The sequence below is a fragment of the Triturus cristatus genome, chromosome 5_1, assembly GCF_964204655.1.
Source record: "Triturus cristatus chromosome 5_1, aTriCri1.1, whole genome shotgun sequence".
Lineage (NCBI taxonomy): Eukaryota > Metazoa > Chordata > Amphibia > Caudata > Salamandridae > Triturus > Triturus cristatus.
Genome location: NC_140587.1, coordinates 168,477,711 through 168,502,329, shown reverse-complemented (window position 1 = coordinate 168,502,329; position 24,619 = coordinate 168,477,711). Strand labels below are relative to the sequence as shown.

Below are 24,619 nucleotides of genomic sequence, written 5' to 3'. Positions count from 1 at the left end.
TTAGGATTTAGTTAGGCAGAGCAGTGGACAGGTTTGTTCAAAAAGTGGTATCCTGCAGATGGAAAACCCCAACCAATGCAAAACATGCTTTACCACATGTGGTTAAAATGTGTCACTCCTCAAAAACAGACAACCAGTCTCCCCCACCAGACCACTCTTCCAATTCTTCTTAAACATACATCGAACATGAGGGATGGAATTGCTGAAAGAATTGGCACCAGATTTGGGAGAACCGCCTGTAAAATATAGTAAATTGGCACACGTAGTTTCGCTGAGAATTGGAACTGAAAAAGATGATCAATTGGGAGGAGAACCATGTTTAGAAGAGGATACAAGAGAATAAATCTGTGAAGATAATATAAAAATGAGGTATGTTGCAAGTGGTTGAATATTAGGAACTATATCAAACAGTATTGTGCATATTAAGGAGTTGGGTAAAGATATGGTCATTCTAGAACACAGGAGGATGTGTTGTGCACAGTATTTAAAAATGACAAGATGAAGGTTCAATATTGTCTAATAGCGTTACCTATCTTGTCGTAGACTTCCTGGGAGCGGCTTCGGACTTCCAACAAATCAGCCAAAATGAGTTTGTGTCCCTCCTGTAGCTCCACATCTTGGCTAACGAGCTGGGAACTCACATTCTCTAAAGTGGAGAAATAACAGAGAATTACATGACAATACTCAGAGCCACTCTGCGGATAGCTCAGGTCTAAATATCTAGGATGGTTGTTTCTGGTTAGAATAATATCCTAATATCTAAACGTTTGGCTTTCATACTCCAAATGTAGTATAGGACTGGTATTAAAGTATGAGTCAAGTTGTAAGAAGACAGTGCCACAGATCTTTCCCACCAGACCCCGCCGCTTTGCATCTCTTCAACACTTTACAAAAGCTTTCAAAGTCAGTGCACCAATCACTGTTTTTAGCAAATTATTTGCCCTAGTATTGAGCTTAAGTTTTTCGATTTTGTTTTATATGAAGTAGGAAATTGCAGTCCACGTATATAAATGAAATAAAAAAAGCTCTGTCGTGAATTAAAGTCCACGTGTAATTAAAGCATTAGACTAAACACTAGTACATAATCAGCAAGCAACAATTTTATTTCAATCTGGCAAGTATAATTTATTGTAAATAAGCAAATTAACACATCTTAATCCACTTTTGAGAATGATAATTTTTATTGTTTGTTAGGTTAATAAAGTTTTCATCCAAAGGAGAATGTCTAAAGATTGGTCGCTATGTAAATCATCATCTTTTCAGTCAAACTTCGATACAGTGCAAATAACAATGTAAGTGAGAAAGTTTAATTAAGGAAGAGGATCAGACCCAGTGGGAGTACTGACCCAAAATGGATCCCAAGAGAACACTTTATTAGGTCATAAAGGAGGGAAAAAGAGGCAGCAGCCATGATATATTTGCCAATTTTTTTTAATCTCTGGTCACAGTGTAGGCAAAATGTATTGGCGAAATTTGGAAAAGCCCTTTAAAAAAAGGTGTGTGTGCAAATCAAAATATGGGTGGAGAAAATGCTATGCAGGTGGAATCCAGGAAAAGGTGGATTTAGCAATAGACTTTTTGTATCACAAATCAAATTACTTCCCAAGTGGCTATGGTCTTTGTGGTATGCAGCTGCAAAGAACACCCTTATAAGCAGCCATGGGGAATTGACTGCTACAGTCTCTCAACACAGAAGCTTAATTATAGTGCTGTGGAGGAAGCACAGGAGGGGACAGTCCGGCAGAAGAAAAAGCTGCAAAGCTCCTTAGCAGCACACACCGCGGATGTTCCTTCAGGACCACTCCAGCGGCCTGTGTCGCCAGGTATTTTCGCCAAAGATTTAGATCAGCATTTTCCAAAGTGAATTGGCCACTCCTTTGAAGTAACAGAGGCCAGCGGCATCTGCCCCACCCTAAAAATTTAACATTTGTGTTTAAAGAAACTGCTTCAAATTAAATTTACAAGTTAGGTTCTACACAAATGCACAAACATTTCATTATGGGATGCAAAAGTGAAGAAGACATACTTAAAATCCCATTTCTCCGCATCAGGCGGAAAGTCCCACTTAAAAAAAAAGTGTAAATTCAGGACTTCAATTATAAGAAGAAAGAAAAATCTACCAACTTCATATTTCCTGCACATAAATATGATAAAATCAATGGCTCACTTCAGGATTTTGGCTGCGAAGTTTTAAACAACAACAAGGCTATGAAAAAGGAGTATCTGGTCTTGTAGAGATCTGTCTAAATGCAGTTACAACTGGACATACCCAATGCACGGATGTATGACGTTACAACGCATACTTTTACAACGCATGCACTTACAACGCAATTTTTACAACGCAACATCCACTACAACGAATTTCATTACATCGCATGACACTACAACGCATTTTTAAAAACTACCTTTACAACGCATTCCATTACATCGCATACTACCTTTACAACGCATACCATTACAACGCATAATATTACATTGCATTTAAGGTAAGTGTTGGATAGTGTAGGGGTAAAAAATACTATTCTAACTCCAGGGGGTGCAACAGTAGGGTAAGTGTTGGATAGTGTAGGGGTAAAAATTACTATTCTAACTCCAGGGGGTGCAACAGTAGGGTAAGTGTTGGATAGTGTAGGGGTAAAAATTACTATTCTAACTCCAAGGGGTGCAACAGTAGGGTAAGTGTTGGATAGTGTAGGGGTTTTACCCCTATACTATCCAATACTTACCTTAAATGCAATGTAATATTATGCGTTGTAATGGTATGCATTGTAAAGGTAGTATGCGATGTAATGGAATGCGTTGTAGTGGATGTTGCTTTTTAAAAATGCGTTGTAGTGTCATGCGATGCAATGGAATGCGTTGTAGTGGATGTTGCGTTGTAAAAATTGCGTTGCAAGTGTAGTGCGTTGTAATAGTTGCGTTGTAAAGGTTGTTCCCCCCCCAATGCACACATGGGTTCCCTTTTTTTAAAAAAAAGTGGAATACTTTAATTAATCTCAGTAAAGCAGGCATGGCCAATCATACCCCAATTCTGCCCCAATACTCCACCCATCCCTGAACTCTAAAAACCTCTTTCTACAGCTAAACTCCAACCATTCTATGAAACCATAACAATTCTGTGGCCTGTCACTGAATCAACACCCTCACCACCCATAAACTCTACCCATTCCTGCACTCTAAAAATCCTTAAATTACACCCATCCTGGACCCTAGAAGCCCCTAATTGCCCCCCAGAAATCGCCCATTTCTGAACTACCCATTCATAAACTTTAAAAAGAAACCTCACTAACCCTAAACATTAATGTCATGTTGAATTTTTTCTTAAAATTATCTTTCCTTTAAAATCATTACATTAATGTTCAATTTTTTTGTATTTCTTTAAAATAGTTTTTCAAGATTTTGTTGCCTCTAATTTGGTTCCTCACGAATGGTTGGCAGCGGTGGCCTCCTCCCCCCCCCCCCCCCCCCCCCCCCGAGAGGTGGCCATATCTTCCAGGCTGCGCCTGGTGCAATTAAAAATTCTCCATAGATCCTACCTGTCTGGGTCAGTGTTGATTCATATGGGATTTGGCTCTGATGGCTACTGTGTTAGGCGGTGTGGGCAGGAGGGAACTTTTGTTCATACACTCTGGGAATGCAGAACTATCCAGAGATATTGGGAGGCGGTAGTGAACCTTATGGAAGAAGTGTTGGGGCAGCAGATAGACTAACATTATACTGGCACTCCTAAACATCTGGGGCCCTACAGATTTAAACGCCAGGGAGCGCACTTGGGTCACCTTGGGGCTGATGGTAGCAAAAACGCAATATTGCGAGAATGTGGAGGGATCAGAGCCCACCGGATATCGAGGACTGGAGCAAAGACATGGACTGGTGTCTGGTCTCGGAAAAAACCATATATGAAGCCAGGGGGTGCCCGAATAAATGGACGCCAATCTGGGATCAATGGAACATTCACAAAGGAGAGATTTGTGAACCTCCAAGATCGAGAGAAGATATTGTAAATGGGTCCTGAATGTGTCTAAATGGGGACTGAAAGGATTGTTTTGTGGTTGCTAAGTCTTAAGTAACTTTTGAAGTGTAACTAAATTGCCAATGTATATATACACCATGATATGGTCATTGATCATGCCTTGTTTTCAATAAAATAAAATATTTATAATTTGGTTCCTCAGTTTTTGTTTACCTATTGATTTACATACATCCGTGTCAGTCTGGGTGAGGGGAGAGAGACATTAAGGTGGTGCATATGTTCTCTGATGCAGCTGGGGCACAGGGTTTTGAACTGTACTTGGATAATGTATGATGTGCATAGTGGCCCAGGCCATGGAAGGAGAAGCAATACAGTACTGTACCCCTGGAGTTTGTTTTCCCTTTTTGATGGCCTTGGTGCTGTGAGGCAATTAGTTGGCCATCAACGATGTGAACATCAATATGAACAACCCAGCACTAGTAACTTTGGTGAAGAGGCAAGAGGGTAAGAATGAGCAAGGTGTGAAGTTGCTTGGGGTATTTGTATTAGGTTTCATTAGAGTAAATATACTTGTCAGAGCAAGACCTGTTCTGGGAGCAGAGAAAAAAGTTGAAACGTGTAACAAGGTCTGTGGGCTAGCAGCATGAAAAGCAGCTCAAACATGTATTTTGCAGGAATTGTGGACAACCATCAAAGAGGGTGCTGGAGCAGGTAGTGGAGGCACTAGCAGTTTCAACAAGGAAGGAGTAGAGAAAGGCTTGGGAAGAGTATGAGCTTTGCCCTACGTGCCATCCAACTCTCAGAAGAAGGCACCGAACAGACCAGGGAGGCTGTGGTGGAGTTCATTGAGCAGATGAGAGATAAGGGGTCGTCGGCATAAAATATAAGAATTTAAATTTCTTCCTGGTGGATGGTGTGCCTCTCATTCAGGAGCAATGGGCAGTGTTTGTTAGACATTTGCAAAGTACTGGGAAGTTTTAATAGCAAGCTTGTTTGAAGGATTGAGCATTCATATTAGGTACTATGTTAAGAGGCGGGGAAAAACAAATACTGTCTAGGGCTGGCGAAGACTCCTACCACTGGATAAATAAACCCGTGCAAACTCAGGTTGTAGGCACCACTGGATCTGCCAGATGAAATCTGCTCAGTTTTCAATTTAAAAGACCCATCTGCTAGACATGATGGATACTGATGTTGAATTATTTTATATAGCGCGAATGCCCAGGGCGTCTTGATGCTGATGTATGCTACGTTGAATGATGAGACCAGAAGCTACAATTTACTACCAGAAAGGGACTATAATTGATTACCCTGAAAGAGAGAATAACCAGGTTTTTAGATGTTTCCTGAAACAGGTTAGGTTAGGATGACCTCTAAGATGTTCAGGAACGTTATTCCAAAGTTGAGATGTGATGTAGATATAGCTTCTACCTCCCCATTTATTTCTGCTGATTTTGAAGACATTAACTATCCTGGGATTTGTCGAGCACAAAGTTCTTCTGGGAATATACCAAGAGAGATTATTTTTTAAATATGCTGGGCCTTCACCATACAGCGTCTTAAGTGCTAGGGACAAAGCCTTGAATGTCCCCCTTTTCCTCACAGGGAGCCAATGGAGCTCTAGTAATGCCTCTCTAGAAGTCAAGCTGCTGCATTCTGTAGGCACTGAAGTTTAAGAGAACGTTGCTGAATGCCTAACTATAGGGAATTACAATAGTCCAGCCTAGACAGCACTAAGGCAGTGATCACTGATTTCTGAAGTTCATATGGGATGAAGAGATGAAAGGGAGAAGTTTCCTTTAGGTGTGCAACAGGAAGAAGCAAGAAGAGGGGAGTTTGTTAATATGTGCTTTAAAAGACAAACCGGGATCAAAAATGATTCCCAGATTCCTGACTAAAGCTACTGGAGAGGGAAGAGAACCAGGCATTTGAGGTCACCAGGATTGGTACCAAAAAGCACCAAAAGGAGAACCTCTGTTTTATCAGAGATCAACATAAGGCTATGATTGCTCATCCATTCATCAATTACACCCATACAGCTGTTGAAGCAGTGTGCAGTCTCGTCGAAGTCTTTCGAGATTGACACAATATTTTGTGTATCTGCATATGCCACAGGGGCGAAACCAAACTTACGGATCAATCTTGTCAAGGGAGCCACAAATGTTGAAAAGCATGGGACTCTGTGATAAACCCTGAGGGACACCACACAGCACTGAAAAAGACATAGGGCTAGATGTACTACAATTCTATTTTATGAATCGGAAATCGCAACGTTTTGCGACTTGCAAAATGGAATGTACAGTGTCTCCGACACTGTTAGAAATTCGCAATGGGGTCGCAAACGACCTGCCTAATTAATATTTATGGGGCAGGTTGCAATTTGTGATCCCACTGGAAATAGCAAGCACTCACAGGGATGGTGGCCTGCTGGGGCCAGTAGAACACCATATCTGTGGCTGCTTTTTAAATAAGGCTGTTTTTTTTTTTTTTTTAATGCAGCCTGTTTACCCTAAAGGAAAACGGGATGCATTTAGAAAAAGAAAAAGGATTTTTTTTGTTTCATTTTTTAGAGTAGGCAGTGTTCCATGGGACCACTGTTTGCTTCAAAAATATTTTCGCTGCCAGTAACAAAAGGGGAAGGGGTCTGCTGGGGACCACCTACTTGAAATAAGTGGTCAACGGCGAGTGTTTTGTGACCACAATTGCGGTCGCAAAACAATTCTATATAGAACTGCGACTCACTATTAGGAAGGGACGCCCTTCGCAGAATAGGGTTTGTACATTTGCACAGACCTATAAAGCGGTCGCAAACTGTCTGATTTCCCATTTGTGACCGCTAAAAAAGGTTGTACATCTGGCCCCAAGATACAAAGTCCCCCAGGGCGACTGATTGCTCTCTACCAGAAAGAAAAGAGTGAAACAGCTCAAGAGCTGAACCTCCGAATCCAATTTCTGCCAAGCATTCCAGCATGACTGCATGGTTAACAGTATCGAAGGCTGTGGATCGATCCTACAAGATTATCGCCGCCTTCCCACCTTTGTCTAAAATACTTCTCAACTCCTCTGAAGCTACTCCCATAGCTGACTCGGTGCTATGATTTGGTCTAAACTCAATTGCGCAGAGTCTAAAATTGAATTCTCCTCTAAGAATTTGGCGAGATCAATATTCAGATGCTACAAGGATTTTGCTGAGAAGGGTAAATGAGATATAGGACTAAAGTTTTTGACCTCTTTTGGATCTTGTGAAGGTTTTCTCATCAGTAGGTGGATGGAGAACTTTTTCAACTCAGTAGGAAAATATCCTGTGTTAATGATAGTGTTCGGTAACATAGTGGGCGGAGGGGCAACCGTCCCTGCTATATCATGAACAGTATTTGGGGGACAGGGGTCAGACTGTGCCCCGACTTTGTTTGGGCTATAAGTTCAACTACTCTTTCCTCTTTAAGAGGAGGAAACTTGCAAAATGTATTTTTATCGGAAACTACACCGATTGAACCCAAGACCGAACTGAATCCCTACCACTAGAGTTTAATTTACCATGAATTTCCTCCACATTATTTTTAAAACATTCCGCTAGCTTATCACAGAAAAGTTGACAAGAAAGCACTGTACAACTTGATGTTAGGTTGGAGATGACCCAAACTTAAAGGGTTGCACTATTGCTGATCCAGGTTTGAGAATCTCATCAGAACATTTGTTTAGTCTCAATGGAAGGAAGCTGTAATTCTAGCATCACACATGGCCTTCGACTCACCATCGCAAATGAGGCACTTTCCTCTGTTCAAGGCCCATGTGGCGAGAAAAGCTGTGTTTCAGAGTAGGTGTTAAGCCTGTGGAAATGTACCTTTTTAGGGGTACACTAGTGCAGGGTCAACCTTTTGTCCACAGGTCCAAAGACCAACAAAATAGAGATCAGCACTGGAGTTGGAATAAATAACAAGTTTATTAATCACTTATGGTTGGGACCACATCCACACAGCACTCAAGTGCTGCATGAGGTAGTACACTGAAGTCACAGAACACAGATCTCTTATGCAGGTTTTCTGCAATGTAAGCATGTGAACAGAAATAAGAACAACACGTTTTAGGAATAGCTATCAGCAAACAAGGGCAGATTAATAACCATGTGGTCAGCAAAGTGGCAGGGGGAGCAGGAATGCTTATGGCAGCAGTAAATGGTCAACAGTTAACATCTGAGACAAAGTGCACTGACAACTCAAAAACCCTCAGCACGCACATTGCTTTAGCGGAGTCAGGAAGTCAACAATAATAGATAACACACGCAGAGTAGAAAGACGAAAGAATTACGAAGGAAACTTAAATGGACACCATAGCCAAAATGGCTGTTGCTTATGCGAAGTAAAATATTACACATTTCCACAGACGACCCTTTTAGCATAAGTTAAGACATTTTCTTATGCTTTAAAAGGGGTACGATAAATATCATGTATATCAATCAGCATCATATCGCTGACTTCTTGATCTATTGCTAAACGGGCATTTATAATTTGGACATTTGTTTTAGAGGGTAGATAAGTAGAACATGTGGAAATACAGAGGGAACAAAGCATCAGCCCGCATTGGATACATAAACAAGGGAAGAGAATTGCAATAATTATGAACAAGGCAGATAATATTTTCAATCCCCATACAGAAAATACATTCCAGAACCATCCAGCCCAAGTCCAGGTTCCTGAATCTTGATGTATCTCAGTGGATATTTTATGCATTTTGCAAATGGCATCATAAACAGAAGGGGCATGATCAGGGATAAAAACACAGCAGCTACTCCCGATAATGCGACATACTCCACCACGATCAGCTAGAACCACGTCTAGCACATTCGGTTTTGCAAAGTCACAATTCTCGTAGTTAAGAGTTCTTCTGTAATATTAGTCACAGCTTCTACTACACGGATTAAGCGTTTAATCTTCCTACTATTTAAAGCCGCACCAACAAAGAAAAAGAGTCCCAAATTAAAGTCAACATATTGCTGTAATGCAGTATCAGTTTGATCCACTTTATCATTATTTATAGTTCTTTTGAATCGGTTCAAAGAAATGTCATTAAACAGTTTGATCTTTATGATAAGATGCAGGTGCTAGGATCACAGGAGGAAGCAAAAAGGACACAACAGGTTCCAGCCCCATCCAATTGGTAGATGATAGTAGCCTTTACTTCTACAAATGAAATGAGTGTTGTGTGACGGCAGGAAACTGCTATCGTTCGTTCAAGTAATGTTCAATACTGTGGCGCAGTCACTTTTTCCCCACTGGAATACTACCAAAACCGCTCACACAAAGATTAGTTTGGGCTCTGGTAACAGCGATAACAAAAGGCCCGTTACCCTTGGCCGTTCGAGTGTTGGGGAAAACATATGGAGGAATTTCCTTTGCGATACTCCTCGATATCCCATACAGTTCCTTTGGCTTGTGGGTCCCGTTCCTCAGCAGGGTAACAAACTTTATTAAGTTTTGCATAAGGTCCTCCTAAATCAGATAGAGTAATATTAGCAATTTCAGTGGGCCACAACAGTGCAAACCAGGCTCCACAGGAGCCATTATGTGAGAATGGCAAGGGAATGAAAGGCGTTCCTCCCTTCTTCTGATGAGCTTGCATCATTCCACATACCCAGCAGTTGGTAGTGTACGTAGCATTATGAGTATGATGCAACATTTGTATGAAAGTGTTATTGAGATAGGACATCCGGTGTTTTCTCATGATACAGAAGAATAAATTAATGTTCGTGGGGACAGGAGTAGTAGCAGTCAGTAAGTTTCGAGCCGGAGCTACCTCTTCCACAACCCACATTATTACAGCTTCGATGACAGTCAAAGTTAGTCCAATAGCGAGCATCATATTTTTACTACAGACTTTTGCAGCACTCGATTTCTTTTCCTCTGGCATGTTCATTTAGTCTGTGAACAACAAAACAGATGGTGCCCTAAGGTCCTGGGCAGGCGTTGGTTTCTTCACTTATGTTGAGACGAGTAGTCACTAAAATGCTACCCCCATTTGTAGTCAGTCTTTAACCACCCGGGACAGTGGCTCAAACAGTCTCTTTCTGCGATGAAAGGTCTTTCTTTCTAGATCGAAGCAGATATCTAGATGTACCAGGGATCGTGTGGTCTGGTAAGACTTCCTCAGGTCTTTCAGGTGACACAGCTCGTCCTTTCTCTGACCAGGAGGTCACGGTGATCTGTCAGCGCCGCTGGGCTCACGAGGACATGCGGAACTTTACAACAGTGGGTGGCGTGCACCCAATTCTTCTGGTTGGTCACTCATAACGCAGTTCTGGTAGCCAAGAGGACTTGCTATGGTCCACGCCAACGGGGTGCCAAAGAATTGGTCCACTGGAAGGACTTCCTCAAGACAAAGTCTCCAGGCTCCAGATCATGGCCATCACCCTCCAACCTGTCTGGAAGGGCTTCCCGTACCTGCTGATAAATCGAAGACAAGCTATCAGTTAACTGGGACAAATAGTCACTTATCAACACATAGGGTAGATCATGTATAGGGCGAGGCTTAGGGATTCCCCAAATATTCATGGGCCTGCCAAACACAACCTCATATGGCGCAAGGCCAGATCGTGTATGGGGTATTGATCTAATAAAAAGTAGTGCTAGGGGCATGCTATCAGGCCATTTCAAAGACGTGGAAGCCTGTATTTTAGCCAATTTCAGTTGGCTAAAATCCAATTTCAGAGTGGAATTGTAACGCTCCACCAAGCCTGCTGATTGTGGGTGAAAAGCGGCATGACATTTCTTCTTAATCCCTAACCCTCTAATGACATATTCGACAACTTGCCCAATGAAATGAGGTTTGTTGTCCCTCTATAAGACCCGACAAATGCCAAATCGAGTAAAGAACTCCTTTAGGAGAACTTTCGCTGTTGTGAGAGCTGTATTATCCTTGTTGACATACGCCTCCACCCATTTACTGAAGGCACAAACAACCACCAGGACATATTTAAAGTTATTACAGCGCTCAAACTGAATGTATTCCATTTGCAGGACCTCAAAAGGTGCAGTTGTCGCAAACCCTCCTGTTGGAGTTCGCGTTCCCTTTCCAGGATTATACCGAAGACAAACCAAACAAGACTGGACCATCTTTTTAGCAGTGCCGGCAATATCAGGATGATCCCAAACTTGCAGAAGTTGTTTTGCCATTGAGGAAGCTCTAACATGTGCTGGCCCATGTACCATGTGAATCATGGAGTACAAGTAGGCTGCGGGTAACTTCCATTTGGTCATATCTTTATTCCTCCAAAATCCCTCCTCATCCAGTGCTCCCTCCTTAGACCATTGGTCTAGTTCATCAGTGCAGGCAGATTGTTGCATGTCCAGTACCTCATGCCTGGCATCATGCCAACATTCAGCTTGTGACTTCACAACATACATGGATGTGGTACTTCGCTGCATTGCGGTTTCACAGGCTGTGTAATCTGCAAAGGCATTATCTGCTCCTATTTTATCAGTCACTTTCTTGTGTGCACTACACTTACAATTGCCACTTTCTTAGGATACGTTAGAGCAGTAAGAAGATTATGTACTAATTCTCCATGCACTATCTGTGTCCCATGTGAGGTGAGAAAACCCCTGTCTTTCCATAAGCGGACAAAATTGTGTGCCACCCAGAAAGCGTACTGGCTGTCAGTAAAAATATTAACAAGCAAATCTGTACTAAGATCACACGCTCGTTAGTGCAATCAATTCGGCCGCTTGGGCTGACTTCTGTGGGATGCGAGCTGTTTCCACTAGTCTGAAGTGTTTTAATCGGATAGGCAGCGGATGTAGTGCCAGCAGGCAATTTGAGACACGAGCCATCAACCCATAGCTCCCCATCAACACTAGAGAGAGGTGTATCTTGCGAATCAACGTGGCCCTTTGTTTGCTCTTCAGTAAGGAATATACAATCATGTAACTCTTGCGACTGAGAAGCTGGAAATGGCAATAGTGTAGCAGGGTTTAGGGTCAGACATCTTTTCAGTGTAATATGAGGGGCCAAAAGTGTCAATATATATCCTGTCAAGCGGGCACTAGTCAAATGCTGTGTTTTTGTTTGATTTAGCAAGGCATCAACAGAATGGGGTACTAACACAATCAGTTTATGTGATAAAACTATTCCTTCACTCTGACATATTGATACAGCCGTTGCTGCCACCGCTCGGAAACATCCAGGCAGCACGCGAGCGACTGGATCAAGAACAGCTGAGAAATAGGCACAAGGACGCTGCTCATCACTGTCTGTGTTAAAACTGAGACGGCACAACCTTCCCTCTCGTGTACATAGAGTGTGAAGGTCTTCGTGTAGTTCGGAGTTCCTGATACTGGTGCAGAGCAAAGAGCATGGCGTATCTGTTGGAAGGAATTCTGACATTCAGTAGTCATGGGAGGGGCACCGGAGTGTCTTTAGTCAAAAGGGCCAATAAAGTGCGAGAAACTGGGGATCCACTGTCTACAGAAAGAAGTGAGGCCAATCAGTGTACGAACATCCTTCCGAGTACGGAGCACAAGAGTATCTAAAATGGTCTGAATGCGATCTGGTGAAAGTGCACGTCCCTCCTTAGACAGGAGGTGAACTAAATAGGCAACCTGCTGTCAACAAAATTGCAATTTCTTTTGCAAGACTTTGTGATTGTGAGAGGCAAGAACAATAACCGTGTTCCTTCTTCACACTGCTCAGGGGTATCTGCAGCCAACAAGATGTCAGACTTATTGGATAAGGGCCACCCCTTTGGGTACAGGAAAGGAATCAAGCTGCCTTTTTAATGCCCAACTGTAAATGCTGGGACTCTCTGTATAGCCCTGTGGAGATCTGCAGAACCAATATGATCTATTTTTCAGAGTGAACCCGAACAAATAACGGCTGTCAGGGTGAATGGGTATCGAGAAGAAAGCATTCTTCAAATCAATCACCGAAAATGTAGTGGCAGTAGGAGGGACCATAGTGAGAAGTGTAGTGATGTCAACCTACCGGATATTGGGACACTACAATTTTATTAACTTCTCGCAAATCAAGAATGAATCTGTAAATTTTAGTGTCAGTGTCTTTTTTCAAAATACGAAGGATAGGGCTATTGCAAGTGTTATAGGGGACCTCTTCCACTACCCCCACTTTAATCAAATCCTGAACAATGAGTGCCAATGCTTCTACACCTTCTCCAGATAGTTTGTATTGGGGCAGGCGAGGCAATGAAACACCCTCCTTTACACGAATATGTACAGGTGGAATAACCATTTGACCCACATCAGTATCTGATTTAGCCCATAAAGTACTAGGTAAGGATGCCAGGTTGACGCCCTCATTGATAAGACAAGATCTCTCAACCATTGAATAATGGTCATTCAAAATAACACGCACACCTTCCTGAGAACAGAGTCTTGTGGCACGAAAATATTTAGGCATATCGATACCCACAATATTGTCAGGTGTGGTAGGGGAAAGCAAAAATGGACATGCTGCAGTGAATTTATCAAGTCTGAATTCAAGTGGCATGAAAGTGGGCTAGTTGTAGGTGTCCTATCGAATCCTATCGATGTTATCATTGTGCCAGACAGGGGAGCCCTAGGAACCAGTTTTATTTAGACAGAGCACTACAAGTAGCCCCTCTATCAAACAGAAACTGATCAGTAGATCTCAAGACGTTTGTGTCAACATAAGTACCCATTTGATCTACTGGTACCTCAACCGGTTTATTACCCCGTCCTAGGCATCCCTATGCGTAGTCAGAATCTGTAAGGACCTCATCAGAATAATCAGACATTTTATATTGATTTCGTCTATCAAAAGTATTAGAGTAATTTGGTCCTTGTTCAACTGCCTCAAACCTGGGATGAGTTCCCATACCTCTCCAGTTTCCTGAATTCCCTGGGCGTCCTCTCATACTGCCCCTTCCCCGCTGATTCTGCCGACCTCGCAAAAGAGGGCACTCAGAACGCCAATGCCCAGTCTCTTTACAATAAGCACACTGATCAGGGGACAAATTTGCTTGAGGGAGAGGGGGTGCTCCAGGTGCATACATTGCACGTCTGCTTCTTCTACCGCCCCTAAATGGTGGACCATATATTTGAGCGAACATAACTTTTGTCTTTAAGGCTTTAACCTTCTTATCCTCCCTGCCTTTCGCTTCCTGTTCCGGTCGCTCATAATATTAGGCCATACTCAAGAGAGAAACTGGGGAAGATGTAGTTCACGAACTCTCACTGGCCTTTAAATGACCAGCTATTTCCGGTAACATATGAACGACAAATTTATCGACAAACAAATGCTTACCCGCATCATCGGCCAATGACCGACCACTAAAATCATGGAAGTTTCCTCAAACCTTGAAAAGAAATCAGAAACGGACTCATCAGTTTTCTGTTTACAGGACGCTAACGTAGTCCAATCTATTTTCTTAGGAGGTATGAGAGTCTTAAGCTTAGTCACAATAGCTTTAGGAAGATCTAATATCTCCTGAGGTTTCTGCGCAGGCTCCCTTTCCGCATCTATTTGTTCTAAATGTTCCCAAGTATCACCATATGTTACATTGTCATCGATTTTACGTATTGTTCTCCACATATCAGGGGGCAAAATAAGCCCAATGAACATATCAATATCTGGCAAGGTCATAGTGCAGGAGCTAATGGCTCCTTCCACCTCATAAAAGGCGGCAGGATTTTTCACCATAAGTTGGCAGGGTATGCTCAGACGTGAGTCCCTTGCTCACTTTGCCACTGGATTCAAGCAAGCCTGGCTGAAGACGGCTGAAATGCAAGAAACCGGTCCTAGGAAGCTTGTTTCCGGTCCAGGGAAGACATGGCTTGGCAGTTCGGGCTGGACTGTTCCCATGAGGCACAGGGTCAGACTGATTTGCATATGGCCATGTCTGAACTGTGGTGGCAGAGTGGGCTAAAGAACGGTGATGGATTAAACCCAGATCAGTTGACTGGGGTGAGAGCTTGCAATGTTCAACACTCCGTTCATCATTTCCTTTGGTTTTATCTTCTTCCCTAGCAGCAGTTTTTAATTTATCTTTTTCTGCTTTAGTCAAAGTAGAGCGAGTCTGTCGCCCATCTTGTTTATCTTGCTCTTTGTCGTCTGACGACAAATGCTCGTTGTCAGAAGCCTTATCAAGGGCACTTGGGAGTGTGAGGTTTATACAGGGTGGGGGACATTCTAATAGGATGCAATCATCCTTAGTTGTATCAAGTAGGGAATAGAGAGGGCGCCTAATAGGATACTGGCCATTTATCTCTAATCGACATTCTCCATCTTCTTTTACTGTTTTTTCCTTCTTTTCTTTATTTTTTTAATTCTAGCGCTTATTGATATATTGTTTTACGTTGTACTTTTTCTGCTATAGCTTTTGCTCTCTTCGTGCTTTCTCGCATTTATTTCTCCCACCTACGCACACAATCAAACATATCCTGTCGACTTCTTCTTTTAAACAAACACTGCTCTACATATTGAACCTTTTTAAGATCAAATGACCCATTCACTGGCCATTGCAAATCGGAATCTTTGTGTATTTGTTCCACAGTGGACCGTACATTATGGAAGAAATACCATATTTGCCATGCATATCTCTATTAGGCGTCCCTTGTGGGGGAGCCGGCTGACTTTTTTCTAAACTTACTTTGGTACCACCAGAGCAGCAACACTACCTACAGAGTATGCTGATAACAGGCACGTTTTACCAAAATATGTGTAAAATATTACTACTCCACACAAATATTCTGAAAGGAGAAAAATCTTTACATTGTCTGCCTTCAAACTTTGCAAAGACTGAATAACAAATTCAAACAAAAAGCCCATGCTGAGGGCCGCTTTAGCGACCTTACCAAACAGAAGTCTCCAACTCCCACCTGCCAATCTCTGGTCGACCGAATGGTCACTTCAAAATTGCCCCAAAGAAAACCCCAGTTGAGACCGGCCACCACCTGGAGGGTCAAATTGGGAAAACTGGAAAAGTCACGTGGGCCTGTAAAGACAAAGGTCTCCTTGTGCAGTGCGCTTCCTCAGTAAGATTTCGATCTTCCGTCAAGACCACTCCTGACGGCAACTGTGGAAATGTACCTTTAGGGGTACACTGGTGCAGGGTCACCCTTTTGTCCATGGGTTCAAAGACAAACAAAATGGAGATCAGCACTGGAGTTGGAATAAATAACAAGTGTATTAATCACTCATGAGTGGGACCACATTCACACAGCACTCTCAAGTGCTGCATGAGGTAGTACACTGAAGTCACAGGACACAGGTCTTTTATACAGGTTTTCTGCACTGTAAGCATGTGAACAGAAATAGGAAGAACAAGTTTTAGGACTAGCTATCCGCAAACAAGGGCAGATGAATAACCATGTGGTCAGCAAAGTGGGAAGGGGAGCAGGAATGCTTATGGCAGCAGTAAATGGTCGACAGTTAACATCTGAGACCAGGTGCACTGACAACCATAAACCTTCAGCACGCACATTGCTTTAGCTGAGTCAAGAAGTCAACAAAAATAGATAACACAAGCAGAGTGGAAAGACGAAAGAATTACGAAGGAAACTTAAACTGACACCATAGCCAAAATGGCTGTTACTTATGCGAAGTAAAATATTACACGTTTTCCACAGAGCCCACTGGCATTTTTTTTTTAAGACAATGTATTAGGCAATGTCAGTGTAGAGAGGGGGAAGCAAGCCACCCTCCCCCCCCCCCCTTTCAATAGGAGTATCCTGGGTGCTTCCTCGATTAGAATCAGAGACAAAAAGAGAATGGAGCTGATAGCTGCGTCACAGTAGAGGTGTCAGGTTAGAATCAAGCTGTACAACAACCTGTTGAACTTTAGTTATTTTGTAGTTGCAATACGAGACTAGCTCAAACAGACAAAAGCACAGAGTCCTCAATCAGTGCCGGAGGAGCCAACAACTGCCTCGGTGCAGAGGAAAACATTGTGGTACATGGGGCTGGTGTGGAAGTTTTTTACAAGGGTCAGTACAGACCCGTGGGGCCTAAAGTCAGGCAAGAGGGTGCACTAAGAATTTGCAGCATGGTCACTATCTGCTTTGGAGGCGGGATTGGGCAAATCAGGACAGCTTGGGACTAAGAAACTCAGGGCACGTTGGGACCAGTTGAGGTATCGGTTCTGTAGCCAGAGACCTCAAAGGAGCGGGGCTTAGCTCAATGTCTTTGTACTTCTCTTTGGCACCACAGTTGCAGGATGATGGAGTTCTTCAATTTCTTGTGCTTGCGTTTGGACTTTCACTTACGCAAAGATTTTGAGGTGGAAGTGCACAGCCTCGAATCAGGCACTGGGCCTCCAAATTCTTATGCTCTGCGATATACAGCTTCACCCATCAGCCTCAGATTGCCTTACGGGTGCAATGATCAGATGACTTATAGTCATGATTGGAGCGCAACCTCCATAGACATACCTTGTGAGGGTCAGTGACTGATATCTGCTTGTGGCAGTCTTGGCACGGCTGAAAACCCATAGTTTTCAGTTGGGGTATGTTCCCTAGCACACTGTCTTTGAAAAAGACAGAAATCATTGGAAAACTTACAAAGTTGGGAGTGGAGTTCTAGATCCACTTCAGGGGGGTGCAGAAAGAAAGGGTTACATTAGGTCTCCGGGGTGGTGATCCTGTGTGCCTCTACTCTCATTACCGGACAGTACAGACACAGCACGGGGCCCATTGAGATACCAATCGGCACACAGCAACAATGCTGAAAAAATTGTCCGGATCCAGTTAGGCATCTGGGTGGATATGGAAACAGTAGAATCTGCAATCAAAACTCATTGCACACAGCTGGCCACATGACATGACCTCTCAGGGTTAGACTCCATTTCCCAGCTGTTGCTGTGAACAAAGCCCTCAGGGAGCCCGGGGGATTTATACCCCCTCGGGCTCCTTGAGGCCTTTGTTTTAATAAAATTAGAACATTCTGCTCTCTAGGGGTGGAATGTTCAAACAGCCTTAAAGCCCTCTGTGGCTGCCTTCACCGGCCATTAAAGGCCCGTTTCCTTGTTAGAGGCCATGGGCTCTGCCTTTAATGGCCGGTAAAACTATGGCTATAATGGCATGGGGCTGAACATCCCAGAGAAGCAATCCAGAATTTGCCCCATTTTGGACTCACAAAGCCAAAATTGATCACTGTAAAAGATTCACTTGAAAAACACAGACTCCAGAAGAGTCACCTTTAGGCATTACCCCCACCCAGACATGCCAAAAACCAGACTAAAAACATACAGGGATGTAATTCTGATCTAGAGCAATGAGGGAATGATATCTGAAGAGAACCTATCTGACAAACTAGAGCAGTACATGTTCATCAAAGGAGAATACCAATTCTCCAATTAATATGCAGAGAGAATCTTGATTTCATTAAAGACAAACGGAGGCTGAAATTATGCAAATACTTTTATTTGCTGCCCAAACATGCAACCCTTTAAAGAATGTCAATACACCATAAAACATAAGAATGTTCATAACACTATAAATAGACAGAGCACGCTCCGATCTTCCTCTTAGACTGCAATGACACAGGATTAGACATTGTGGCATCCAGTTTCCTCCTAAGCATTGTTATCTGAAGGATCAAGGACGTATAGTAAAGATATACTGAAGCAGTAACACAAAAGCAATAAATAACTTCAGTGAGCATTACATTAATTTAAGAAAATATAGCAATAAACAACTTCAGTGAGCATTACATTTACTTTAAGAAAATAGTAACAATATCTAGTCCAAACTCCTCAGGGTGAGAAGGGTGGGATAATGTTAGCCTCGGTCTCTAATGAAATCAAGATTCTCTCGGCATATTAATTGGAGAATTGTCATTTCATTACAAGACCGGAGGCTATCATTCTGCATGTCCAAAACCATGTAAGGCTACTCTGCGAAGATGCTCTACTGGTCTCAAATAAAATTAAGACGGTGCTTGCACAGGACTAATCATCTTTCTTTAAGTATTTCAGGCAGGGATCCTCCTGGCCAGAATAATTTACTAGCCATTGCACCCCTAGAAGAGTGTGCCCCAAACCTAGAGAGATCCACGCCTGCTTTATGCATAATCAGACAAACCCATCTGGCTAAGGTAGCTGTAGAAACTGGTCTATATGTTCTAACATATAATAAGAGAAATTGGTCAGTGTCGTGAGATCTGAATGTTGAAATTTTACTCTCATATGTCTTCATACAATTAACTACACATAATTTTTCAGAATCATGGAAAAAGGGATAGAATATAGACTGACATGGTTTTTGTTCTTTTACAAATATCGAAATGGACACCTTCAGAAGAATATAATCTATTAGAAAGTTCTAATGCTTTAATGTTTGAGACTCTTCTAAAGGAGATTAGACAGAGTAAGGTTGCCAGTTTCATGGAAATGTGCTTAAGAGAGAGTAAAGGGTTATTAGGCCAGGCCATAAAGAGTTTAAAAATTAAGTTGACATCCCTTAAGGATTCGTAATGTGCTTTAGGGGGTCTTCTCAGTCTAACTCCTTTCATTGCACTTTTGACTAGGGGGTTACTACCTATTGCAAGATTATTAATCAAGGCATGACCTGATGAGATTGCAGATCTATAACAATTGATAGTTCTATAAAAGAGGCCTGAATTAAAAAGATGTGCTAGATAAGAGCTTTCCACTGGATCCAGATCCCTTTCCACGCACCAACTACACCATTACCTCCAAACGCCCCTATAACTCTTTCTAGTTCCTGGTGCCCATGAATCTTCCAGTGGGCTTTTAGCCTGCCTAGAAAGGTCTGCATATCTATCTTATCCCCTGAAATTGTCCAAACAAGGTGGTTTATTTTCCCTTCTAAGACCAATGGATGCTCTTCTCCGTTCGGACCTTGAAGAAGACCTGATGATGATGGGATCAGGCGTGGAAAATCCACCGCCAGTTCCATTACCTCGGGAAACCAAACTTGGCATCTCCAGAAGGGGGTCACTAGAATGATGGGGCATGACTCTAGTCTCACCTTCCACAAGAGTCTCTGTATCATGGAGAATTGGGGGGGGGGGGGGGGAAAGATGCATAACCCTTGATTTCCCCCCAGGATTGAAGGAAGGCATCTACCGCTGTTGCGTTGGGATCCGGTCTCCAACTGAAATAAGCTTGTACTTGGTAAGTTCGTCTGCTCGCAAAAAGGTCTATCTGAATTGGACCCCCTAACTTTCTAATTAGTGCAAAGGCCTCTGTATTCAATTTTCAATCGCTGGAATTGTGGAGAAAGTGAGAATTCCAGTCTGCCCTGATATTGTGAGATCCCGGTATAAATTACGTTCTAAGAGTGATCTTTTGAGCCCAAGAAAAATACCATATCTGCTTTGCTATATCTGAAAGAGTTTTGTATTTCGCACCCCCAGACGGTTTCTATGTCCAAGCGGATCAAGGTGTTGGAGTTCTTTAGGAACGTTTTGAAACTCATAAGGGCATTTACACCCGCTAACATCTCTAGACAGTTTATGAATAGGGACTGTTCCTTCAATGACCACCTCCCCCCAGTTTCTAGATTGTTTAGGCAGGCTTCCCATCAGCGGTTGCTTGCATCTGATTCTAGGGTAAAGTCTGGAAGGTTTCCGAAAATTGCTTTCCCGTTCAAGGCTTGGAGGTTTTTTACCCACCAGAGTAGATCCTCTTGTGCGTCCTCCAATAGGGTTATGGAGTCCTCGTACCATTAACCCTTTCTCTAACCCAGTGCTTTTAGTCTCTGCAGGCCCCTGTAATGGAGGGGACCAGGGCAAATTGCTTGGATAGAAGATGACAGACCTAGAACCCTGGCTAGGTCTTTCAAGCGTATTGAGTCTTTCGATAGGACAGAGGATACTGGTTTCTTTATTTTGGTAACTTTTTGTGAGGAAGAATCAGATTGGATAGAATAGTATTTACCTGGAATCCAAGAATTCTATTTCCTATGACAGTATCATGGTAGACTTCTCTATATTTATTATGAATCCTAGATTCCGTAGGAGGTCTACTGCCAATGACAAATGTTTTTGAACCTCTGTTTTGTCTGGAGACATAATAAGGATGTCGTCTAGATAATTAGCCAAACTCCTCTCTCCCCGAGGTGGCTTACTACTGGACGAAGGACCTTGGTAAAATACGGGCTGAGGACAGGCCGAGGATAGACAAAGGAACTGATAGAGTTCCTTTCCAAGTTAAACGAAGGTACTTCTGGCTGTCCTTGTCCATGGGTATTGTAAAATACGCATCTTTGAGATCTAATTTTACCAGCGAGTCCCTAGCTTGTAAAAGGTCTCTCGGAAGATGGATCCCTTCTATCTTGAAATGTCTAAGTTAAGAACTTGTATAGATACTTTAGATTAATGACAGAACACCTAACCTGGTCCTTTTTGACTAGAAAAATTGTACCTCTAAACCCTTTTGAAATCTCTGCTAAAGGTACCTTTAGAGGGCTCCTTGTCTAACATCTGGGAAATCTCTAGATCTATTAGTTTTCAATTCTATGTATCTAGAATAATTTCTCTGGGTCTCTTGAGTTGAAGTGGATGCTTCCAAAATTCTATTTTGAAGCCTACAATAGTTCCTAGAACCCAAGGGTTTTGTGTAATCTTTGACCAATTGTGTGCAAAGTGTTTCAACCTCCTTCCCACCTTTGTAGGGGAATAGGAAGTTAGGCTTACCTGGATAGCTTTGGTTTGAAGATCTGGATCTGCTGCCACGGAACCTTGAGTTCCTCTCTCTCTGGGGATAGAAATTGGAGTTTGGGCAAAAGTCTCTGTGGAAATGAATGGGGCCTCTCTGGGGAGGAATTGGGACTTGTAGGCACCGCGGCAGACAGCCAGTCCCCTCCTGTCAGCCCTTCCAAAAAGTAGGCGTCCCCCAAAAACTCTGCACTTGTTAGACTGTGCTTTGCTAAAAGCGGTAAAGGTGGAGACATACTTCCCCAGTGATTTCACAAAGTTGCCTCCGAAGAGGAGTCTTTTGGTATTGCCCATGTCCTCCCTAGAAGATAAATCAGCTATTTTAGGGTTAATTCTCAAAAGAACCCCTTTCCGACGTTCAGTATTTAGGTTAGCATGGCATTGCCTAAAAAACAAAATGGCCCGTTGGGACCAGCCCCTCAGAAAATCAATATTGACTGGTATGTTATTGGCCTTGCCTCTTCAGTCATATTCAGAATCCGAATTAACGGCCCAAGGATTTCAAGGAGCTTGTCCTGACACTATTTCAGTCATTTCTCTATCCCTTTCCTAGGGTCCTTCCTGAATTTGAACAGGAAGGTTATCAATTCTGGATCAAGGTTGGGGGTGTTACACACTTTATCCTCAGTGGAAGGTCTTGGGCACCCGTTGCGCAGAAGGTTGCGAGTCTCTGTCCAGAGACTCTCTTACCCACCGAGTTAAATATTTATTAACGTGGTGGATGTGCCATCATTCTGAGCTGTGAGGGTGCCTAATGAACCTGGGGTTGAACATTACCCCGCAAAAGGGGGCCCTTCACAGAAGAAGTGGAAGGTTGCTCCAGGTCTTGATCTAGATTCTCTAGGGTTTCATAGACATCTTGAGGATCAAAAATAAATTTGTTCATGTCCATCTCAAACTCTAGGGACTTCAATATCATTTGTACCATGAAGGTTACTTCATTCTCTCATGCCACTACGGGCAACTTTTCTCAGTCCTTCAATAGGTTGGGCTTTATCTTTTGTGCTGCAATGAGCACCATTATCTATTCTAGAGCAGGGGCTACCAAAATCATTAGCACCGGTGAATGCTTCCTCCAAGTGTTTCCTCTTAAGGGAAACCTTCCCTCTCTTAAGGGGTCCTAAGGTAGTAGGGGACTCTCCGTCAGAGAGAGAAAAGTGAATCTCCTCAACAGGGGACACCCTCTTCCTCCTGGCTAGTGCGGCATCCACCGCCTCCTTAACAGAAGACCTAAGAGGTTCCTTGAGGAAGTGCTTAACGCTCTCCCCCATAAGCACATCTTTGGAAGGATGTTGTGGGTTATTAATATCCATTAATTCAAAGGGGAAGCTGGGGTGGATAAGGTTGAATTAATAAAATAGCCCTTAACAGGCTTACTCACAGTTAGTAGCTTGTAGAGGGTATATTATTCCCCAAACTTCCTTAAAGGGACTTCTCTCCCTTTCACCTTTTTAATTAAGGGTCTTCTTTTACCTTTCTCCTCTTTAATTAAAATGTAATTACATTTTATTTTTTTATTTTTAATAAGCGGAGTTCAATTATGCGTGAGCCCACCGGGTGGCGTCTCATTAAAAGAAATATGCCAGAAAAAACAGGAAAAGTCACTTTCAAAGGTGAGGAGGCGTCCGACTCGCAGTAAGGCACCATTACGAGCTCCAGCGGTGAGCTGTCACCATGGTAACGTGCCTGCCGAAACTAACACCTCCTCCACCGTTGCTAGGCCTCGCGTCACTAAGGACGCGTGCTCAGGCAGGAAGGAGTCTCCCCATCGTCTCCTAGAAGGTTGCTGGGAGATGCAGCCTCCTTGAAATCACGCTACCGTCATTTTGTCGGTTTCCTTTCTTATCTTTTTATCCAATTCAAGCCTCATTGATAATTAAACAAATAGCGCCTGAGTCACCAGGGGACCCGGCTGAAATTAAAATGGCCAGTACGAGTAGCCATGCGGCATGGGCATGACTTCCGGCATAACCTTGGTAAGCGGCGTGCAAGCAATATGCCTTTTTTTTTCTTAAATCGAGATAAAGGACATAAATGAGAAAACTTTGACAAGAGAACTGAAGGGAAAACTTAACCAGGCACTTACCTGGCCCTAAATTGGACAGGGTTAGAACCGGTTATGAGAAAAACTTTAATGCAGTATGAAACTTAAGGAGTATCAATACATCGAGTAGGACACTCTAAAATTACTTAAAAATACAACAATAATAAACAGTAATAATGCCACGACAACGAGAGATACTTAGCTGTGTCAGGAGAAGCGAATAAAAGAGGAAGATGGGGGCGTGCTCTGTCTATTTATAGTGTTATGAACATTCTTATGTTTTATGATGTATTAACATTCTTTAAAGGGCTGCATGTTTGGGCAGCAAATAAAAGTATTTGCATAATGGTAGCCTCCGGTCTTGTAATGAAATAGCGCAGTCGCAACACTGTATGCGCCAAACTGAGCTCAAGACCTGTTTACACACGGTGTACTGCATAAATTAAAAGACTTTGAAAAAGACAGTCATTTTGATGGGTAGCTGAGAGTTAAACGGTCATGTCAAGTTTGGAGCATCGAAATCCATGAAAGCCTCAGACGAGGTCAGAGAAGACTTTGAAGACCAAGGTCCAGCACACTTGTGGAGAACTTTGCCCCAAACTGGCAAAGATTACACCAAGTACTCACATGTGTAATACCCCTACTCCAAGATAGACCGTACATATTGTAGGAAAGTAGTATATGCTTTCATGGTCACCCCCACTTTTGTTGGTGTCATTATGTTTTATTGACTAGTCTGACTGGGATCCTGCTAATCAGGACCCCAGTCTGTGCTTCTCCCCTAAATTGGACATGGTGAGTAATTAGGTACACACCAGATTGTCTACTGATGTACCCTTGTAAGTCCCTAATATATGGTACTAAGGCGCCCAGTGCTTAGGTAGACCAGGGGTCTCATGGGCTGAAGCATGTATTATGCCACCCATGAGAGACCACTCAAATTGAGACTACAG

The 24,619-nt window shown here is 42.8% G+C and overlaps 1 protein-coding gene across 1 annotated transcript in view; it reads right to left on the bottom strand.

Moving 5' to 3' along the window:
* The window catches only part of LOC146830557 (protein brambleberry-like), a 204,490-nt gene that overhangs the window by 49,046 nt on the left and 130,825 nt on the right, over positions 1-24,619 (bottom strand). Inside the window, exon 6 of the mRNA XM_085604049.1 lies at positions 530-646. Coding sequence (XP_085460175.1) covers positions 530-646 — 117 coding nt within the window. The remainder of the gene's footprint in view (positions 1-529; positions 647-24,619) is intronic.